This window comes from Xiphophorus couchianus, chromosome 8, assembly GCF_001444195.1.
Source record: "Xiphophorus couchianus chromosome 8, X_couchianus-1.0, whole genome shotgun sequence".
Classification (NCBI taxonomy): domain Eukaryota; kingdom Metazoa; phylum Chordata; class Actinopteri; order Cyprinodontiformes; family Poeciliidae; genus Xiphophorus; species Xiphophorus couchianus.
Window position 1 is genome coordinate 7,421,762 of NC_040235.1, and position 17,097 is coordinate 7,438,858.

General features: G+C 37.2%; 1 protein-coding gene across 1 annotated transcript in view; it reads right to left on the minus strand.

Moving 5' to 3' along the window:
• The window catches only part of arrdc1b (arrestin domain containing 1b), a 34,839-nt gene that overhangs the window by 8,868 nt on the left and 8,874 nt on the right, over window positions 1-17,097 (minus strand). The window contains exons 2-3 of the mRNA XM_028026001.1: window positions 3,801-3,911; window positions 641-691 (exon numbers count right to left, since the gene is read on the minus strand). Of these exons, the coding sequence (XP_027881802.1) occupies window positions 641-691; window positions 3,801-3,911 (162 nt within the window). The remainder of the gene's footprint in view (window positions 1-640; window positions 692-3,800; window positions 3,912-17,097) is intronic.

A 17,097-nucleotide genomic window follows, 5' to 3' on the forward strand; every position in this document is an offset into this window, starting at 1 on the left:
ACTGTAAGAAATTAAATCTGGCTGTAAATAGGTAAAACGTATTTAATTTGATTGATGAAATAATATTTAAGCACAATGTTATCTGGACAGTTTTATTTATGTATCCCTCTAGAGGGCTGGTGTCCAAAGTGTGGCCTGCGGGCCATTTGTGGCCCATAAAATTATTTTTGTTCGACTGAAAGTCAGGAGTGGTAAAAATTTGGCCGCCAAAATAGAAAACAACTTATGATATAGAAATAATATCATAAATAATATGGAACTTGTTTTTCTTTTTAGAAGCCCTTTTTATGTCTGATATACAGATTTAATAAATACTGTGTTTATTATTCAGCAGGTAAAACAAAAAAAACCAGAAAAAAGATAAACTTATTTTTGAATCTTTTTTACCGGATTTTGTTGCCTGTTTAAGTTTATTTTAAGTTTGCCAGTTTAGAGTCAAGAGGGCCACATGTAAACACTACAGCGGGCCGGATTTGGCCCCCGCGCCTCGAGTTTGGCAACTTCAAGCGTGCGTTAAAGATTAGCTAAGCGTTCTCCCGGCGTGTCGTGAGCTTATCAGCTGCTGCTTTGTTTTTGTTTCTGTGACGTCGCTGTTGCTCTGATAACGCCGTGGGAACTGAAAGGTGCGGCTGAGACTCACCTGGAAGGACGAACTGGAAGGAGAAGCTGTGCTCGCCTGGAGACAGGATTCCTGAGAGGGAGCAAAGGTCAAAGGTCACAAACCGGAGAGATATAAACAACTAGAGATGAGAGAGAGAGACTGAAGAAGAAAAGTACGGACTGAAAAAATGAAAGCAGGACGGAAGGAAGGAAAGATGGAGGAACGAAAGAAGGAGAGGAAGGAAGGAAAGAAAGAAAGTAGGAATGAAAGAAGGAAGCAAGGAAGGAAAAAATGAAAGAACATTTAAGCAGTGAGATAAAGGAAAAAAGTTAGAGAATATAAAATGTTTTTACTAAACTACTACAGGGGAATATGTACTACAGTAGTAAACCTCTCATCCCCTCCCCCACTTATTGCTACAAGCAAGAACTGAAAAAGAAATGCGTCCTGCTGCTGCCTTCTTTCTAATCAAGCAGATAATTATAAACTACCTTCACATTTTCTGGATACTTTAATAATTATGTTGTTTATTACCAGTTAATTTATAACATAAGGACCAATAAATAGGTGTGTGTGTGTGTCAAACACACACACCTTCACCAGACTGGCTGATTAATTCTCCAGAGGAGCTGACGGCCTAATTAAATCCTTGCAGAGGGAAACAGTTCTCGCCTCGTTAGAGACGGGAGTTTTTCCATTAATCTGATCTGCATCATGTTTACTGTTAGGAAGCAGCGAAACTTTAAACTAAACGTTTTAGCGAACAAGTAAAACCACAGGAAAAGAGGAAAAGAAGAAAAAGACAAAAAGAAACAGAAACACAGGAAGACAAAAAACATAAAAAGAAAGAAAAGAATAAATAGAGAAAAGTAGAGAGAAAGAAACTAAAGAAAAGAGCCAGAAAAATAAATATTGCATAAATATGTAGCAGGAATATAAATGAACTCAGTCAGACTTTAGAAAGGTTTACTGTGGCTCTGGCCCAGGGCTACACGTTTTGCAGCTGCCCACAATATGTAAATGTTTTGTGTATATTTCCTCTTGCATTCTTTTCTAAAAACAAATAAATTACAAATGGCAGAAAATATTTTCAAAACGTGGCTTTTAATTCAATAATGCTTTTTGTGAGTGAGTTATATGAATATGAATATTAGCACCAGGCTACGAGAATTACTGCTTAATTACGAGAAAATATGGCAGAATAAAGACGCAGTTTTACCATAAAACATCTTAAAATACGAGAAAAATTTTTAATGATAAAATTTTTTTTAATGGAGATATCAAGATCTAACTGGCTCTAATTTTGCGCAAATGCATAAATTATTTTTTGATAAATGAACGTTTCTTTACTTCAGAAAGCATTTACTGGGGCACTAGCCCAGAGCTACACGTTTTTGGGGGCACAGAATTTTTTTTTATTTTTTAATGTATACTGTGAATGTTCATATTAGAGTCATGAACTCATTTCAAATGTGGCCTTTTATTAAAATATTGTTAGATTTTTTATTAATTATAACTGAACTCAAATATTTAGAAATGATCTTTTTTGGACCAAAACAGAGTCGTCTGTCGTACATTTTAAAGACACCAACCATCAATTTGTACCTGTAAATGTGTAGATGTGCCTATTAGTATTCTGTAATTTGCATGAGTAAATTATTTATTTATTTATTTTCATTTTTATTTATAATTTTTTGGGACAGGGCACCAAACAGGCTCCAGCCCACGGGCCCTTATTCTTCTAAATCCGGCCCTGGATATGAATGCAGCAGGTCTAAAGATAAAGTTTATTCCTATTGACTGGTGGAGAAACAAAATAATCTATTCCTGGTTTCTGTTAACAGAGAAGAATGACAGGATGAGGAGCGGACGCCGACGTCTTCCCTCGTCTAACCGTCGAGCGACTGTGACATTCCACATTATCAGTCGCCCAGAGCACGCTCCTCCTGCCCTTTCTCTGAGACTGTGTGTGTCCTCATCCTCCTTCACCCTTCCTGTATCAGCCTCTGACGCCAAGCTGCCCATTTTTGGGAAAGAATAGAAAACAAAGCAACCGCAAAGATAAAGGGAAGCTCAGAAAGTGGGAGGGAGTGCTATGAATTATGTATATCTTCCTCTCTCTGAAGCGTGTTCTCTACCCGAGTCTTGACAAGTTGATTAAGATCTATTGCTGTGAATCAGAACTATCACATTTGTCTCGTCTTTCATAGAAGTCTTTTCTTCACTCTAAGCTAAAATGCCAAAAATAGCCTTCCTACCAGAGGGTGGCCAGCTGAAACATTAACAGAAGTGTGCGCTAAAGATCAAACCGTAACGGAAAAAAGCTGCGGTTTGCTGAAGTCGGGTGTTAATGAGTTGTTTCGTTCTGTTAGCTTAAAGAATTCAAAGTAATCTTAGTTTGGGGAATCCAGCCAGCTGCTAGTTAAACTAAAAGTCAAGGTAATAACCAAATGCTAGCTATTAATAGCAACTCAAGCTAAGATTTAACAAAGAAAAAACATACGAGTCAACCTAAAAGCTAATAAAGCTAACAGCTATTGGTGCTAGGAGTCCAGCCAAATGCTACTAAAGCTAGGAGCCAAGCTAACAGCTACTGAAACTGAAAATCAAGATACCTAGTTAAGCTAGGAGTCAAACTAAAAGAAGCTCAAGCTAGGAGTCAAAATAAGAGCTAGTCAAGCTAGGAGTTAAGCTAACAGCTACTCAGGCTAGGAGTCAAAATAAGAGCTAGTCAAGCTAGGTGTTAAACAAACAGCTAGTCAAGCTAAGTGTCAAACCAACAGTTAGTTAAGCTAGGAGTTAAGTTAACAGCTACTCAAGCCAGGAGTTAAACTAAAAGCTACTCATGCTAGGAATAAAGCTAACGGTAGTATTTTTAGCAGCTCCAATCTTTTTGCCTGAAAGTTTATCTTTAGGATTTGTTTTTACCAAATGTCAGGCATCAGGGCACATCTTTTATCTTAAGGCCAATAAAAATAAGAAAATATCACCAATAAACTTTCCCAAAACTTTTCTATCCTGCAGTTACATGGCGCTTAGCGGTGCAGGGCTCCCATCTACTGTGAGGCTACTACACACCTTTCAGTGTCTTCTAATAGTGGCAGTAAGATTCTTAACCTTTTATACATTATATAATTAGTTATTTGAAAGAAAAGGGACTAAATTCAACCTGAACCTCGTCTGTATTTTCAGTAATTACCTTTATCGGCCACAGACAGCATGCTGTTCAGGTAGTGCTCCTCCAGACTCCACGAGGAGTCGTTCATTTTGTTGGAGATGCCGCATGAGCCCAGACAGTTCACCTTGATGGCTGCGGAAAGGAAAGGACAGCAAGCGTCACTCAGATGGCGCTACAAGTCTGCTCATATTTACACTGCAAAAAGCTACTCAGTCATTTTTCTATAAATGTTTTTTCAATAAGTCAGACCAATACAGTATTAAATAAAAAGCTTTCATTTACGGAAAAAAGCATCTCTCCAAACCAAAATAAAAAGAAAAAAATGCACAGAAACATAAAGTTAGCACCTATAATTTTAATAATAATTTGATGTTATCTGTACTTTAGACCTCGGGTGTCAAACTCAAGGCCTGGGGGCCAAATCTGGCCCGTTATAGCTTTTTATGAGGCCCTCTAAGCTCCAGATAACATCATTAAGCCTTTCCAGTTTTTCACAAATCTGCTAAATTAACACAAAATCTACAAATTTCCAAAAAATAATTTCTGATTTAACTGCAGATTTTCTCAAAATTGGGTCAAAAACATGAAATCCGTAACTAATGCGGCGAGTGATGAAGAGTCACATTTTACATCATACATTAGTGTAAAAATTCCTTACAAACATTTCTAAATATTCACCACAAATCTGTCATTTTGATCACATAAATAAATACTAAATAATCACAAAATCCTGGAGGAACAGCTTTTTATTGATATTTTAACAGTTTAATTGGTTTAATCATTACAGTCCGGAACAATTAAAGAACAAAATGAAAATGAGTTTGACACCCCTGCTTTAGACCATAATTCATTAATAATTAATTGTTATAAATCATTTTTCTAAAGACCTGTAAAAGCAGGAATCAATTGAAAAACGACAAATCAGACTATTGGAAATTATTGATTTCTTTTTAATTAATTATGCGAATAATAGATTTATTGCTCATTGTGAAACAACAAACCCAAATTTGAATCTTAATGAATAATTTTCTCCTTTAGTATTTGTAAGTAGCGTCTCCTGTCCAGCAGCAGGAGCCAGAAACCTGAGCGTCAGCAACGCGGCTGCAGAGGGAACCACTTCCTGTTTGTCCGCCCTCGTCTCTGAGGAAACGGTAACTGATAACTCAACATACCTAAACACGAAAGACGCCGGGAGGTGAAGAGGGAAGATGGCGCAGACGCGGCGTTATCTCCTCACAAAGACACAGACAACAATGCAGCAACAATTCATCGCATTGTTTTACGTTCAGGTCTTTTATTCTCTGTTCCACTAGTTTATGCATTGGACACATTTTCCTCTCTAGTGACGTATTTTACAGTATTTGTGCGTAAATTACTCAAAATTAGCTTTAAGTTCAGGTGTAAATGTATTTTTATCATGATTAAAATCAATAAGATTTAGTTTAAGGATACAAAAAGACTTGTCCATCATTCAAACCTTTTTAATTCTCTCTTCCAACCCACTAATTTCTGCATTTAAGAGACATATTGGATACTTTTTCACCCAAGTAACATATGAAAACCAACATTTGGAGTCATTTGCACACAAAACTTGCTTTAAATTCAATTATAAAAGTATCTTTATCAGGATTATAGTCCATAAAATTCAATTTTTGGTATAAAAACTTGGACTTATCATTCAAATCTTTTTATTCTTTGTTCCAGGTTACTAGTTTCTGTATTTTATGGCCGTATTGGACACGTTTTCCATGTGAGTGACGTATTAATCACAATATTTAGAGTCATTTGTGCGTAAATTTGCTGTAAAATCTGTTTTAAATTGATATTTATCATGATTATACTCTATAAAATAAATTTGTTTGATACAAAAAAAATATTTTACTGATTATTCAAGTCTTTTATTCTTTGTACCAGAATAACAACAGGCCACTAGTTTCTGTATTTAATCATCGTATTGGATACATTTTCCACTCTAGAGACTTAAAGTCATTTTTCTGTAAACGACTAAAATCTTGCTTTAAATTCTCTTATAAATTATAATTGATTGGTTGGTAAATACTTACATTTACTCAGTTACTTTTACTTGAGTAACTTATTTAAAGAAATACTTGTAAGAGTATTTTTACTACGCTGTACGTTTTACTTTTACTTGAGTATCTTTATTATGAAGTATTTTCTCTTACTTGAGTAAAATTTCTGGATTTTCTCTCCACTGAATGAAAAGCAAAAATGTTTTAACCAAAAATCCACCAGACACAGACCTGCAGTTTCTGTTAAAGTTTCATAAATTTTTTTATGGAAATAAAATGATCTGGAAACATTTTATTTTTTTTACCCTCCAGGGGGTCTTTTGTGGGCTCTAGTGTCCCTTATATGACAGTAGGCTGACAGGAAATGGGGAAGGAGAGGGGGGAAGACATGCGGCAAATATCGTCGGGTCCGGGAGTCGAACCCGCAACGGCCGAGTCGAGGACTCAAAACACGGGTCGTGCTAACCGCTACGCCACCACGGCACGCCCGGAAACATTTTATTTTGCCTGACTTTGTTATTTTTTGTTACTTATATAAATTATTGTCATTTTTGTTCTTAAAATACAAAAATTTTCACTGAATTTTACATTTTGGTCCATCTGATGATGTAATTTTTAAATATAAAATGATTGATAATTTGATCAGTTACTCAGTACTTGAGTAACCTTTTTTACTCTTAAGTACAACTTTGGTCACTCTTCCCTCATCTGATTACAGGCCATAAAATTCATGTTTTGTTATGAAATATCCTAGCTTTGCATTTTTGTTAGCTTTATCTTCTAATCAGACGTTAAAACAATAAATGTTTTAACTGGAGGAATGTCCTTAAAGCTCGCCGCAGGCTGTGATCTAAAAGCGACGGTATCCGTCACACCCATGCAGGTTTCTGTTCTGCCTTCACACAGTTCGCTCACTCACACCCAAAATGGCAGATGGCTGAGCCGTTTGCACCGGCACGGCTGCTGGCACCGGCTACGGTCACGAGGAGGACGGACGCCTGGCGGGAACAAAACCGCTAGCTAAAGTCCGTTCCTGAAGCTCGACGCACGGGGAAGCAGTCAGATGCTGTTTACAGCCGTCAGCAGAAGAGCTCAGGCCGTGAAAAGGTCAGGCCGGGGTCATCTGGTAAAATCCCAGCTGCAGCAGCAGGAAGAACAGCTGCAGCAGCTGGATGTGGAAACACTCGGAGATGCGCTTCAGTCCAAAACGGCTAAATAATAACAGTGGCTGATGGCAACTTTAAATGTTATCAACACATGTTGTGGTTCCATCGCAGTAGCAGTAAGAACTGGGTGTCCAAACGGAGGCCGGGGGGCCATTTGTGGCCATTGGAGTGATTTTGTGCGGCCAATAGATGCAGGCAGACACTTTTAATTTGTAATAATAGTAAAATAATTACGGATATAATTTTCTTACAATGGAAAATGTAAACTAGTAGTTTGGAAAAGGGTTAAGTAAAGTATTCTTTCCCATGGTGACATTATTTCTTCTTCTAAGCTCCTCCAATATGAGAGTATATAATGTTTCATTTATTCAGGCTAACTGATCATGCATCATTGTGTCCAGACATAAAAACATCTCAGCAGAGCTCTAAGTTAATGTAAAGTAATAAAACACAGGATATACGGCAGAGAAACTGAAACTTAATTATGGTAGCATCTCTCTTTCCCAGCAGCAGCAATCAATCAATCAATCAATCACATGATGAGTGAAGCTGTCGGTTAAAGAAACCGCCGCTGAGGTAAATTGCCAATTTCACATTCTGAACTCCACTTCCTCTGTAAACATTACTTCCTGTTTTAACCGAGAGCCTAAATGTTGAGGTCACAGACGTTCAGCGCTAAAGTACCTGATAATATCACGGCTGCCAGATATTACCGCAGTTCAGTCAAGAAAACAAGGAATGAAAAATAGTTTTTAAACTTTAAACAAAACGGATTTACTGCAAATAGTTACAGGAACAGGTTTATTAGGACGTGTTCATCTTAAAGTGTAAATATTTTACAAATGAAATGGTAAAATTAAATCTGAGTTGTGCCATTCTGGTTCCTCTCCTTGTGGAGGTTGATTGGTTTTACTGCCAGTATTTATCATTCACTTCTTAAACAACAACAACTAGATTACTAACATACTTCCTTTACCAAAAAGCCCAATTCACACATTTGACGTTGAACAGCAGCAGTTTGTTAAAACAAAACAAGATAAAAGTTGTTCTCATCGGAAGGAAGTCAGCTCAAACATCCTGTGTGGAGATCTGGAGCGTAATGTCGAAGAAACACAGAGAAAACCCAAAGCGCTTTTCCACCTAATGCCTCAGTTTACTGAAAACAGAACGAAAAACAGCAGCGGCCTCTGAAACCGGACCGAGTCATGACACACTGGTCCAAATGCAGAACCAGAAATCATGAGGAAGGAGAAGTTAACCAAAGCTTATGAGGTTCCGTTGAAGACATGAGGTGGGTTTTCTACCTACATTACACTTTTTAGCCCCACAGTGATTAATTATTGTTTTTAACGGTTGGAAAGAATCTTAAAATAATAAAGATTTATTTAATATAAGTGAAAGACACAGAGACAATGTTCCAAAGTCAAATTCTTTCAAATATGGATGGATGCATAATTGGACAGATGGATGGATGGTTGATTGGTTGGTTGGATGGATGGTTGATTGGTTGGATGGACAGTCAGTTTAAAACTGACCAGCAGCCATTTTGCAGCATTTAGACCAGTAGCAGGAAATAAAGCCTGTACATCAGATCATGTTTATATCTTAATTTAGTAAAATCAGAATCTCTCTCTTCTATCTTTCATCCCATCAGATCTAAAACTTTTCTCTTATTAGTGAAACCAGATTCTGATCAGGCTGTAAACACGGCAGCAGCCTCTCAGAATCCCAAACCTTTCTTTAAAACCCAAAAACCAATAATCTGAACTTCCTGGTGTGTCTGGTTCTCCTCCCTGCAGCTTATCTGCAGTCCATCCTGCAGCTCTGCCCACATCAGACAGGCAGCGGCAGGCTGGCGGAGCGTTAGCGGGAAGCTAGCAGGGCGTGCTCTGACTCAGCAGCCGCCCCGGTTTATCTGAACCCTGGAGTCCGTCCAGGTCTCAGTCCCAGCACAGAGTCAAATTAAGACTCTCTGGCTTTTATCATATCAATGAGCGCCGATCTGATAGCAGCTAGCTACTTCATAAACCTATTAATCCTCATAACTCCCTCTGAGGAGTTTCTCTGTTTATAGAGTCAGTTCCTCCTGATGATTGGACCAGAAGTCACAGATTGGGAATTTATGAAGAGTTACGCACTTCTTTCACAAAAATATCAGAATTACAGCATAACATCATGAAACACAGAGATAAATGTGTTTTAACGTAACTTCAAAACTTTATAGGTTATAGCTGAGTGGGTTAAAAAAGACAAAATTCTCCTTTTCTATATCTTAGATGAATGGTTGGATGGACAAATGGATGCATAGACGAACAGATGGATGTTGGATGGACGGATGGTTGGATGGATGGTTGGATGGACGGCTACAGTAGGGACAAAATAAACTAAAATATAATAAAATTTTATATTTTTAAATGTTTTTCTGGTTAGAGAATAAAACACTAATTTACCAAAAAATTCCCCCAATTTCAATAACTTTTATCTCAATTAAACCGATCAATAAGTCATTGAGCCATTGGGAATAATAAATATACCAAAGTAAAATAAAAAGAAAAGTTTAGTCTGATTCAACTTCAGCAAAGAGAAAAAATGTTTTTTTGTTGGGTGTATGTAAATATCTGGTTCCAACTGTAAATATTTTCCTAAATTAGTCTTTTAATTAAACGTTTGGCTTTATAACTAAACTGCAGTCTGAGTATCAAGAACCTTCCAAACCTTGAAAACACCTGATCAAAAGTCAAGCATTTTCAAGGATTTCAAGCCGCCGTACAAACCTTGAAAACAACAGAAATGTTTCTTTAGCAACAAATTACACAAATTTCCCAGACCGCAAGTTAAAAACATGCCGAGTCGACAGAGTCATGTTTCAGGTTTGGACTTGGGAAAAATGTGTCATATTTCAACGTAAACAGAACTGGGTGAGAGCCGGTTCTGGTACTTCCTTATTTACGCTCATTAAACCGAGCAGCAGCACAAAAGGAAACCTCAGCGAGTTTGTTTGAAACAAAAGATCTCAGCTCCTCAGACAAAACGAGGCGACACTTTCATCACAGTGCGAGTCAAAAAACATTTAAACATCAACATTCTTCCCATTTCATGTTTAAAGGCGTTTGGTGGCTGCAGAAAAATTATAATATTCAGCTTATAAAGAGCGACAGCATCACAACGTAAACATTCGCAAACATTCAAAAAATAAAAAAGTCTGCTTTTGTTGGAAGAGCTGTCATGCCTGCAGAGATCAGTAAATAACCTGCAGTCTGGCCGGGTCCGAAGCCCGGCTCCACATCGAAATCATAACCTGCACAAAAGCTCATTAGTGGAGGGAAAGCTCCAGCAGTCCCTGATAAAACACAGAGCACGGAGGTGGAAGTGTCATGGAATGGAAATGGCTCTGCTGCAGAGAAACCTGGCCAGCAAAATGAAGAAAGGCAAAACGCTGGGCCTAGTCAAAGCCCAGATCTTGATCTAACTGAGATCATTGAGTACAGGCATCACAAAAATCTGGCGTCACAAACTGGTAGATGGTAACAATCAGTGCTGGACAGTATTCCATCACAACACAGTGACAGTTTTAACAAATCTGTAAATATATTTTAAAAATAAATAAAAGTCACATGTTGTAGCTTTATTAAGACTGTTTTCTAACTGGATATTTTGATAAATTATCTTATATTACAGGCAAATATTAGCTGTTATGTGAATGTGGTAACTTTTTCCCTCATTGAGGAAACACCTTTTTGTTGCTTCCTTCACTTTAATCAGTAAAACAATCATAACACTGGAGAAATGGGGAATGTTGTTTTGATTGAGTCACAGTTCATCCTGTTTCCACCCCAGTCAAACGGCGCCACGGCGGCGGCCATCGTCTTTCTAAAACTGAACACATCGTCTTTCTAAAACCAAACACATCGTCTTTCTAAAACCGAACGCATCGTCTTTCTAAAACCGAACACATCGTCTTTCTAATACTGAACACATCGTCTTTCTAAAACCAAACACATCGTCTTTCTAATACCGAACACATCGTCTTCCTAAAACCGAACACATCGTCTTTCTAAAACTGAACACATCGTCTTCCTAAAACCGAACACATCGTCTTTCTAAAACTGAACACATCGTCTTTCTAAAACCGAACACATCGTCTTTCTAATACTGAACACATCGTCTTTCTAAAACCAAACACATCGTCTTTCTAATACCGAACACATCGTCTTTCTAAAACCAAACACATCGTCTTTCTAATACCGAACACATCGTCTTTCTAAAACCGAACACATCGTCTTTCTAAAACCGAACACATCGTCTTTCTAAAACCGAACACATCGTCTTTCTAAAACTGAACACATCGTCTTTCTAAAACCGAACGCATCGTCTTTCTAAAACCAAACACATCGTCTTTCTAATACTGAACACATCGTCTTTCTAAAACCAAACACATCGTCTTTCTAATACCGAACACATCGTCTTTCTAAAACCAAACACATCGTCTTTCTAATACCGAACACATCGTCTTTCTAAAACCGAACACATCGTCTTTCTAAAACCGAACACATCGTCTTTCTAAAACCGAACACATCGTCTTTCTAAAACTGAACACATCGTCTTTCTAAAACCGAACGCATCGTCTTTCTAAAACCGAACACATCGTCTTTCTAAAACCGAACACATCGTCTTTCTAAAACCGTCTTTCTAAAACCGAACACATCGTCTTTCTAAAACCGAACACATCGTCTTCCTAAAACCGAACACATCGTCTTTCTAAAACTGAACACATCGTCTTTCTAAAACTGAGGAATCAAAGTTTGTGATTTGATATTAGATTGTAAACAAATTCCCCATTTGAGAAAAGGAGGGAAAAATGTTGGTGCCAATATACATGTTGTGTGAATAATTGAGATATTTAGCAGTTAGCATGCACTCTGTGTGATTCAAGTCTGCACTGTGAAGTGGCTAATTTGGGATTAGCAATCTGGCTTTTGGAATAATATGTTAAAAGCAATCAGCTTGGGACTGAAAGCATCAGATTTATTATTATTTTTGGGAGATTGGTGATCAGTTGATAGTTACATGTGAAGTCGATCTCATCTCCCTCAGCAAAGGTCTAAAAATCGACCACTGTCCTGTTCTGAGAGGTTTGACTCCCAGATCGTCCCTTCATGTCATTTTGCAGCCAACAATAGTTTCCCCACTGTTACAACTCAGCAACTTTCTTGCTATATTTAGCAACATTTCAGACAAAAAATAAATGGAATTGGCAGGTCAGCTTTTTTAAAGATTGGTAATTGGCAGTTGGTCAGAAAACTGCAATCGGTGCGCCTCTATTTTTAATACTGCAAACACCAATAGTTTAGCTTCTTTCCTAGAGATTAACCAAAACTGATCGTACGTTTAGGTCACAATAAGCAATAAATCAATGATTAATTACAACAAGCTGAATCATTTCCATTTGCATAATTTCTGTTTCTACCAAAAACTGGCCCGTTTTTTAAAAGGACAATTTCATTTACAGAAACTTTATGATTCATTTTATTTGTTATTTCTGTTGTTTTGTTTATTTACTTTGGATATTTAAAATGTCTTCCAGTTCTAAAGATAAATGTTCATCATCTATTAATCTTTGAGGATATGTTTTTACATTATTATGTCCGTTATATTACTTAAATGGTCTCAAAACCACAATATTATCGTTTATCGCAATAAATTCTGGGACAATTTATCATCCATCTAGCATGGTTATCATGACAAGCCTACCTTTATTCTCTTGTTTAATTTTAGAGAATATCTGCATTATTTTTCATTTCTATTCCAGGGTTTGTATAATAAGCCTGGCGGGCCACCAGGCTTTACGTGTGCCCCCACCAGGCTTAGCATAGTTAATTTATCAGTTTATTTCTTTACTTATTGCCTTTTTTAAGACTTATAGTTGTTTTTTAGGTATTAATCTTACAGTCTTCCAGAAATGCATAACTATCAAGTAATATTTTCAAATTTTCTAAAAACTTTAAACATTTTTTCACTCAAAAACATGGCAGCCAGCTGGATGACTGCCCTCTCGCCCCGAGTACTGGGTATTCCTAGATAAAATGGAATAGCTGTACTAAAACTTGCCATAACGAGTCATAAAGCTGACATCTTGCTTCCTGTAACCTGAAGCCACTTTTACTACCTTCATTAAATCTTAAAGCTCTTCAACCGATTAGTCCTTCTCACTTTCCCAGCATCTAATGCCTCGTCAAACAGAGCCACCTGATCTCATGATCCATAACCTCTAACTGTAAGGGAATCCCTTACAGGCGAACAGAGGCTCGTCTGTTCGCCCAGACCTGCCCTCGGTTACCTCAGACTGCCAGAGACGTTGCACTGAAAGCTGCTTCAAAGTACGACTCACGCAGCTGACTGATCGGTTGATGAATGTTTGTCTCCGGCTGAGTCTGCTGCATGTAGGACGCATCAATCTTTGGGTGTGTTTGCATGTAAGAGGCTTATCCCTGCAGAATTTACATCATGAAACCAGTAGACGTTTAATCCGCTCCCATGTTACCAAGTATCAGAGTAAGTTTAATTTATGTTAGTTTGGAGGGAAAGGATGGTTGCAGTATCAAGTCTCAGGTGAAAAACACTTCCTGTAACCGGTTTAACGTCACACAACACTTCCTGTTTTTAAAAAAACCCAGAAACAAGCTGAAAATTAAAGACATATCTCTCATTCTGCACCTTTTGATATCAAATTATTAATCTAAAAAATAATCATCAGATTAGCCGTACACTGTATTGATGCTATGTTTCTTAGCTGCAGTTGAAACTTCCTCTTCACTACAAGAGGAATTAAATGTTATTGTCTTCCATTTCCAGTGTAAAATGTTCATTACAATTTAAAACTTATTGAGAACATTAAACTACATGATAATGGGCGAAACAACAATATTATCATTTATCGCGATAATTTCTGGGATCCTTTATTACAGAATCAGTATAATATTGTTAATGATGGATTCTGTGCTTGAAACCTTGTGCCAACCAAAGATTAATCCAAAGCCGCCGCAGCAAAAACGTTATGAATTAAGAAACGCTGCTGCCAGGTTTAATCCTGATTATATCTGTGTCAGCAGGGACCTACATTCAGCAGCGGCTGCTCCCTCATTGTTATTACTGGAGGCCAAAACAAAGCAGCAGCAGCGCCGGAGCTGGTGGTGATAACAGCATACCAGCAGATCGTCTCGTCTCTCAACAGGTTTTCTATTTTTAATTCTTCCGCCTTCGGGCGCTGACCTGCAGTTTGTTGCTGCTGCAGGACAGGAAGTGGAAAAGTTAGCAAGGATGCTGGGCAGAAACTAGTTAATTTACTCAATTACATCTAATTTCTTTAAAAATAAATTACTTTTAGGAGTATTTTTACTACGCTGTACTTTGAGTAATTTTATTATGAAGTATTTTTGTTCTTACTTGAGTGAAATTTCTGGATTTTCTACCCACTGATTGAAAAACAAACATGTTTTAACCAAAAACACACCAGACTCAGACACAAACCTGCTGTTTGTGTTAAAGTTGTAAAAGTTTTTTATTGAAAGAAACTGATTTGGAAACATTTATTTATCCTGGTTTTCTTTTTTATATGAATTATTGTCATCTTCATTCTTAAAATACCAAAATTTCCATTTAAATTTATATTTTGGTTCGTCGTCTGATGAAAATTTTAAATATTAAACGATTGATAACTTGATCAGTTATTCAGTATTTCTGTAGAGTTTTTACCAAAAACATTTTTTACTTGAGTGATTTTTACCAACTCAAATTTTAGAGGTTCCTAAAATTTAAAAATTATATAGACAGAGTTTTGTAGTAACTAGCTCTATTTACTTGAGTAACTTTTAGTAAAAAAATTTAAAAATCACTTTTACTACATTTTACTTTTACTTGAGTAATTAAATTATGAAGTATTTCTACTCTTAGTTGAGTAAAATTTCTGGATTTTCTACCCACTGAATGAAAAACAAACATGTTTTAACCAAAAACTCACCACTCAGACACAAACCTGAAGTTTCTGTTAAAGTTTTATAAGTTTTTTGTTGAAGGAAACTGATTTGGAAAGATTTTTATTTTGCCTGATTTTGTCATAAGAATTATTGTCATTTTGTTCCTTAAAATACATAAATTTCTGATGGTGTAATTTTTAAATTTTGATGATAATTTGATCAGTTACTCTCTACTTGAGTAACTTTTTACCAAATACTTTTCACTTTTACTGTAATTGTTGGGTTCTCTGCCCACCTCTGGCAGAAAAATCCTTTTCCGTCGGAGCTGAAGAACCAGCTGTGGTGTCAGACAGCCCCTCGCCTGTGGAGGTCAGAGGTCAGCTTAATTAAAACGGCTCCATCTGCAGGGAGCGGTGGCGGCAGCTGGTGCCGGGGCCTCCAGACGACCAACATGTGGATTGATGCTCCCCGCCCACCGTGAGCAGCGTTGCTCTGAGCCACTGTGTAATCAGATCCCACATTCCTGAGTCAGGCCAGAGCGGCCCAGTCTCAGGGATCCAAAACTCACAGGCAGTGTCTCGTTTAAAGGGGAAGTATTAAAAAAAATCTACATTTTTCAGCTTGTTATAAAGTTTTTCTATCATCAAAAACAAAAATGGAGGTTTCTTTGAGTCTTTCATTAATGTTTGTGAAATCCTTTAATCTCCATGGGAACCATTCAGCTGTGCAAAACGCCTGGATGGACCGAGCCCCGCCTCATAGGACGAAGCTCCTCCCCGCTCAGCTCCGTCAGACTAGCCAGCAGCAATTAGCTCATCAGCTGACGTCATTATAGGAGCTTCTTCTCAGTTTAACGCTGTTAAAAATGTTTTAAAGGGTTAATAGAGGAGCCATGTTGAGGTAACTTCCTGTAGGCGGAGCTTCAGAAAGAGCAGGAGCTTTTAAAGTCCCATCTTAACAAAATATTTAAAAAAAAGAAAAAATATATATATTACCAACAATCAAAGAAGTAGTATGTACACCATTTGAGTTGATCCTTTCACTCAACTTTCATTAAAAGAGTTGGCTCTTTTAAACATTGCCTCTTTAGTGATAACTGATATTTAAATTAAATATTAAATTTTATCCTTAAACTAAATATTTTTAATATTTAATATCTAATTAAATACTTAAAATATTTTAATTTTAAATTCAATATTTAATTTAAGAGTTAAATTCAATATTAAAATAATATGAGATTATTTAACATTTATTTTATCTCACAAACTGAATTTTGGGTTTCACCAGCTGTAAGCCAGGCTCATCAGAAATGAACAGAAATAAACATATTAGTAAAATATATTGGTCTCTGATAAGTAGATCCATATGTGTTATGAATTGTTATATTTCATTTCCTTCAGAGCAGTGACATCATTTACAACTCATGATTGTGACTCACACACTTTTCCAGCAAGAGATGTGCAGGATCAGAAGCAACAGCTGCCTGATTTACACAGTTTACAGCCTGATAACGATTCCTGTTCACCGTTTATAACGATTCCTGTTCACCGTTTATAACGATTCCTGTTCACCGTTTATAACGATTCCTGTTCACCGTTTATAACAATCCCTGTTCACCGTTTATAACGATCCCTGTTCACCGTTTATAACGATTCCTGTTCACCGTTTATAACGATTCCTGTTCACCGTTTACAACGATCCCTGTTCACCGTTTATAACGATTCCTGTTCACCGTTTATAACGATTCCTGTTCACCGTTTATAACGATTCCTGTTCACCGTTTATAACGATTCCTGTTCACCGTTTACAACGATTCCTGTTCACCGTTTACAACGATTCCAGTTCACGGTTTATAACGATTCCTGTTCACCGTTTATAACGATCCCTGTTCACCGTTTATAACGATTCCAGTTCACCGTTTATAACGATTCCTGTTCACCGTTTATAACGATTCCTGTTCACCGTTTACAACGATTCCTGTTCACCGTTTACAACGATTCCTGTTCACCGTTTACAACGATTCCTGTTCACCGTTTACAACGATTCCTGTTCACCGTTTATAACGATTCCTGTTCACCGTTTATAACGATCCCTGTTCACCGTTTATAACGATCCCTGTTCACCGTTTATAACGATTCCTGTTCACCGT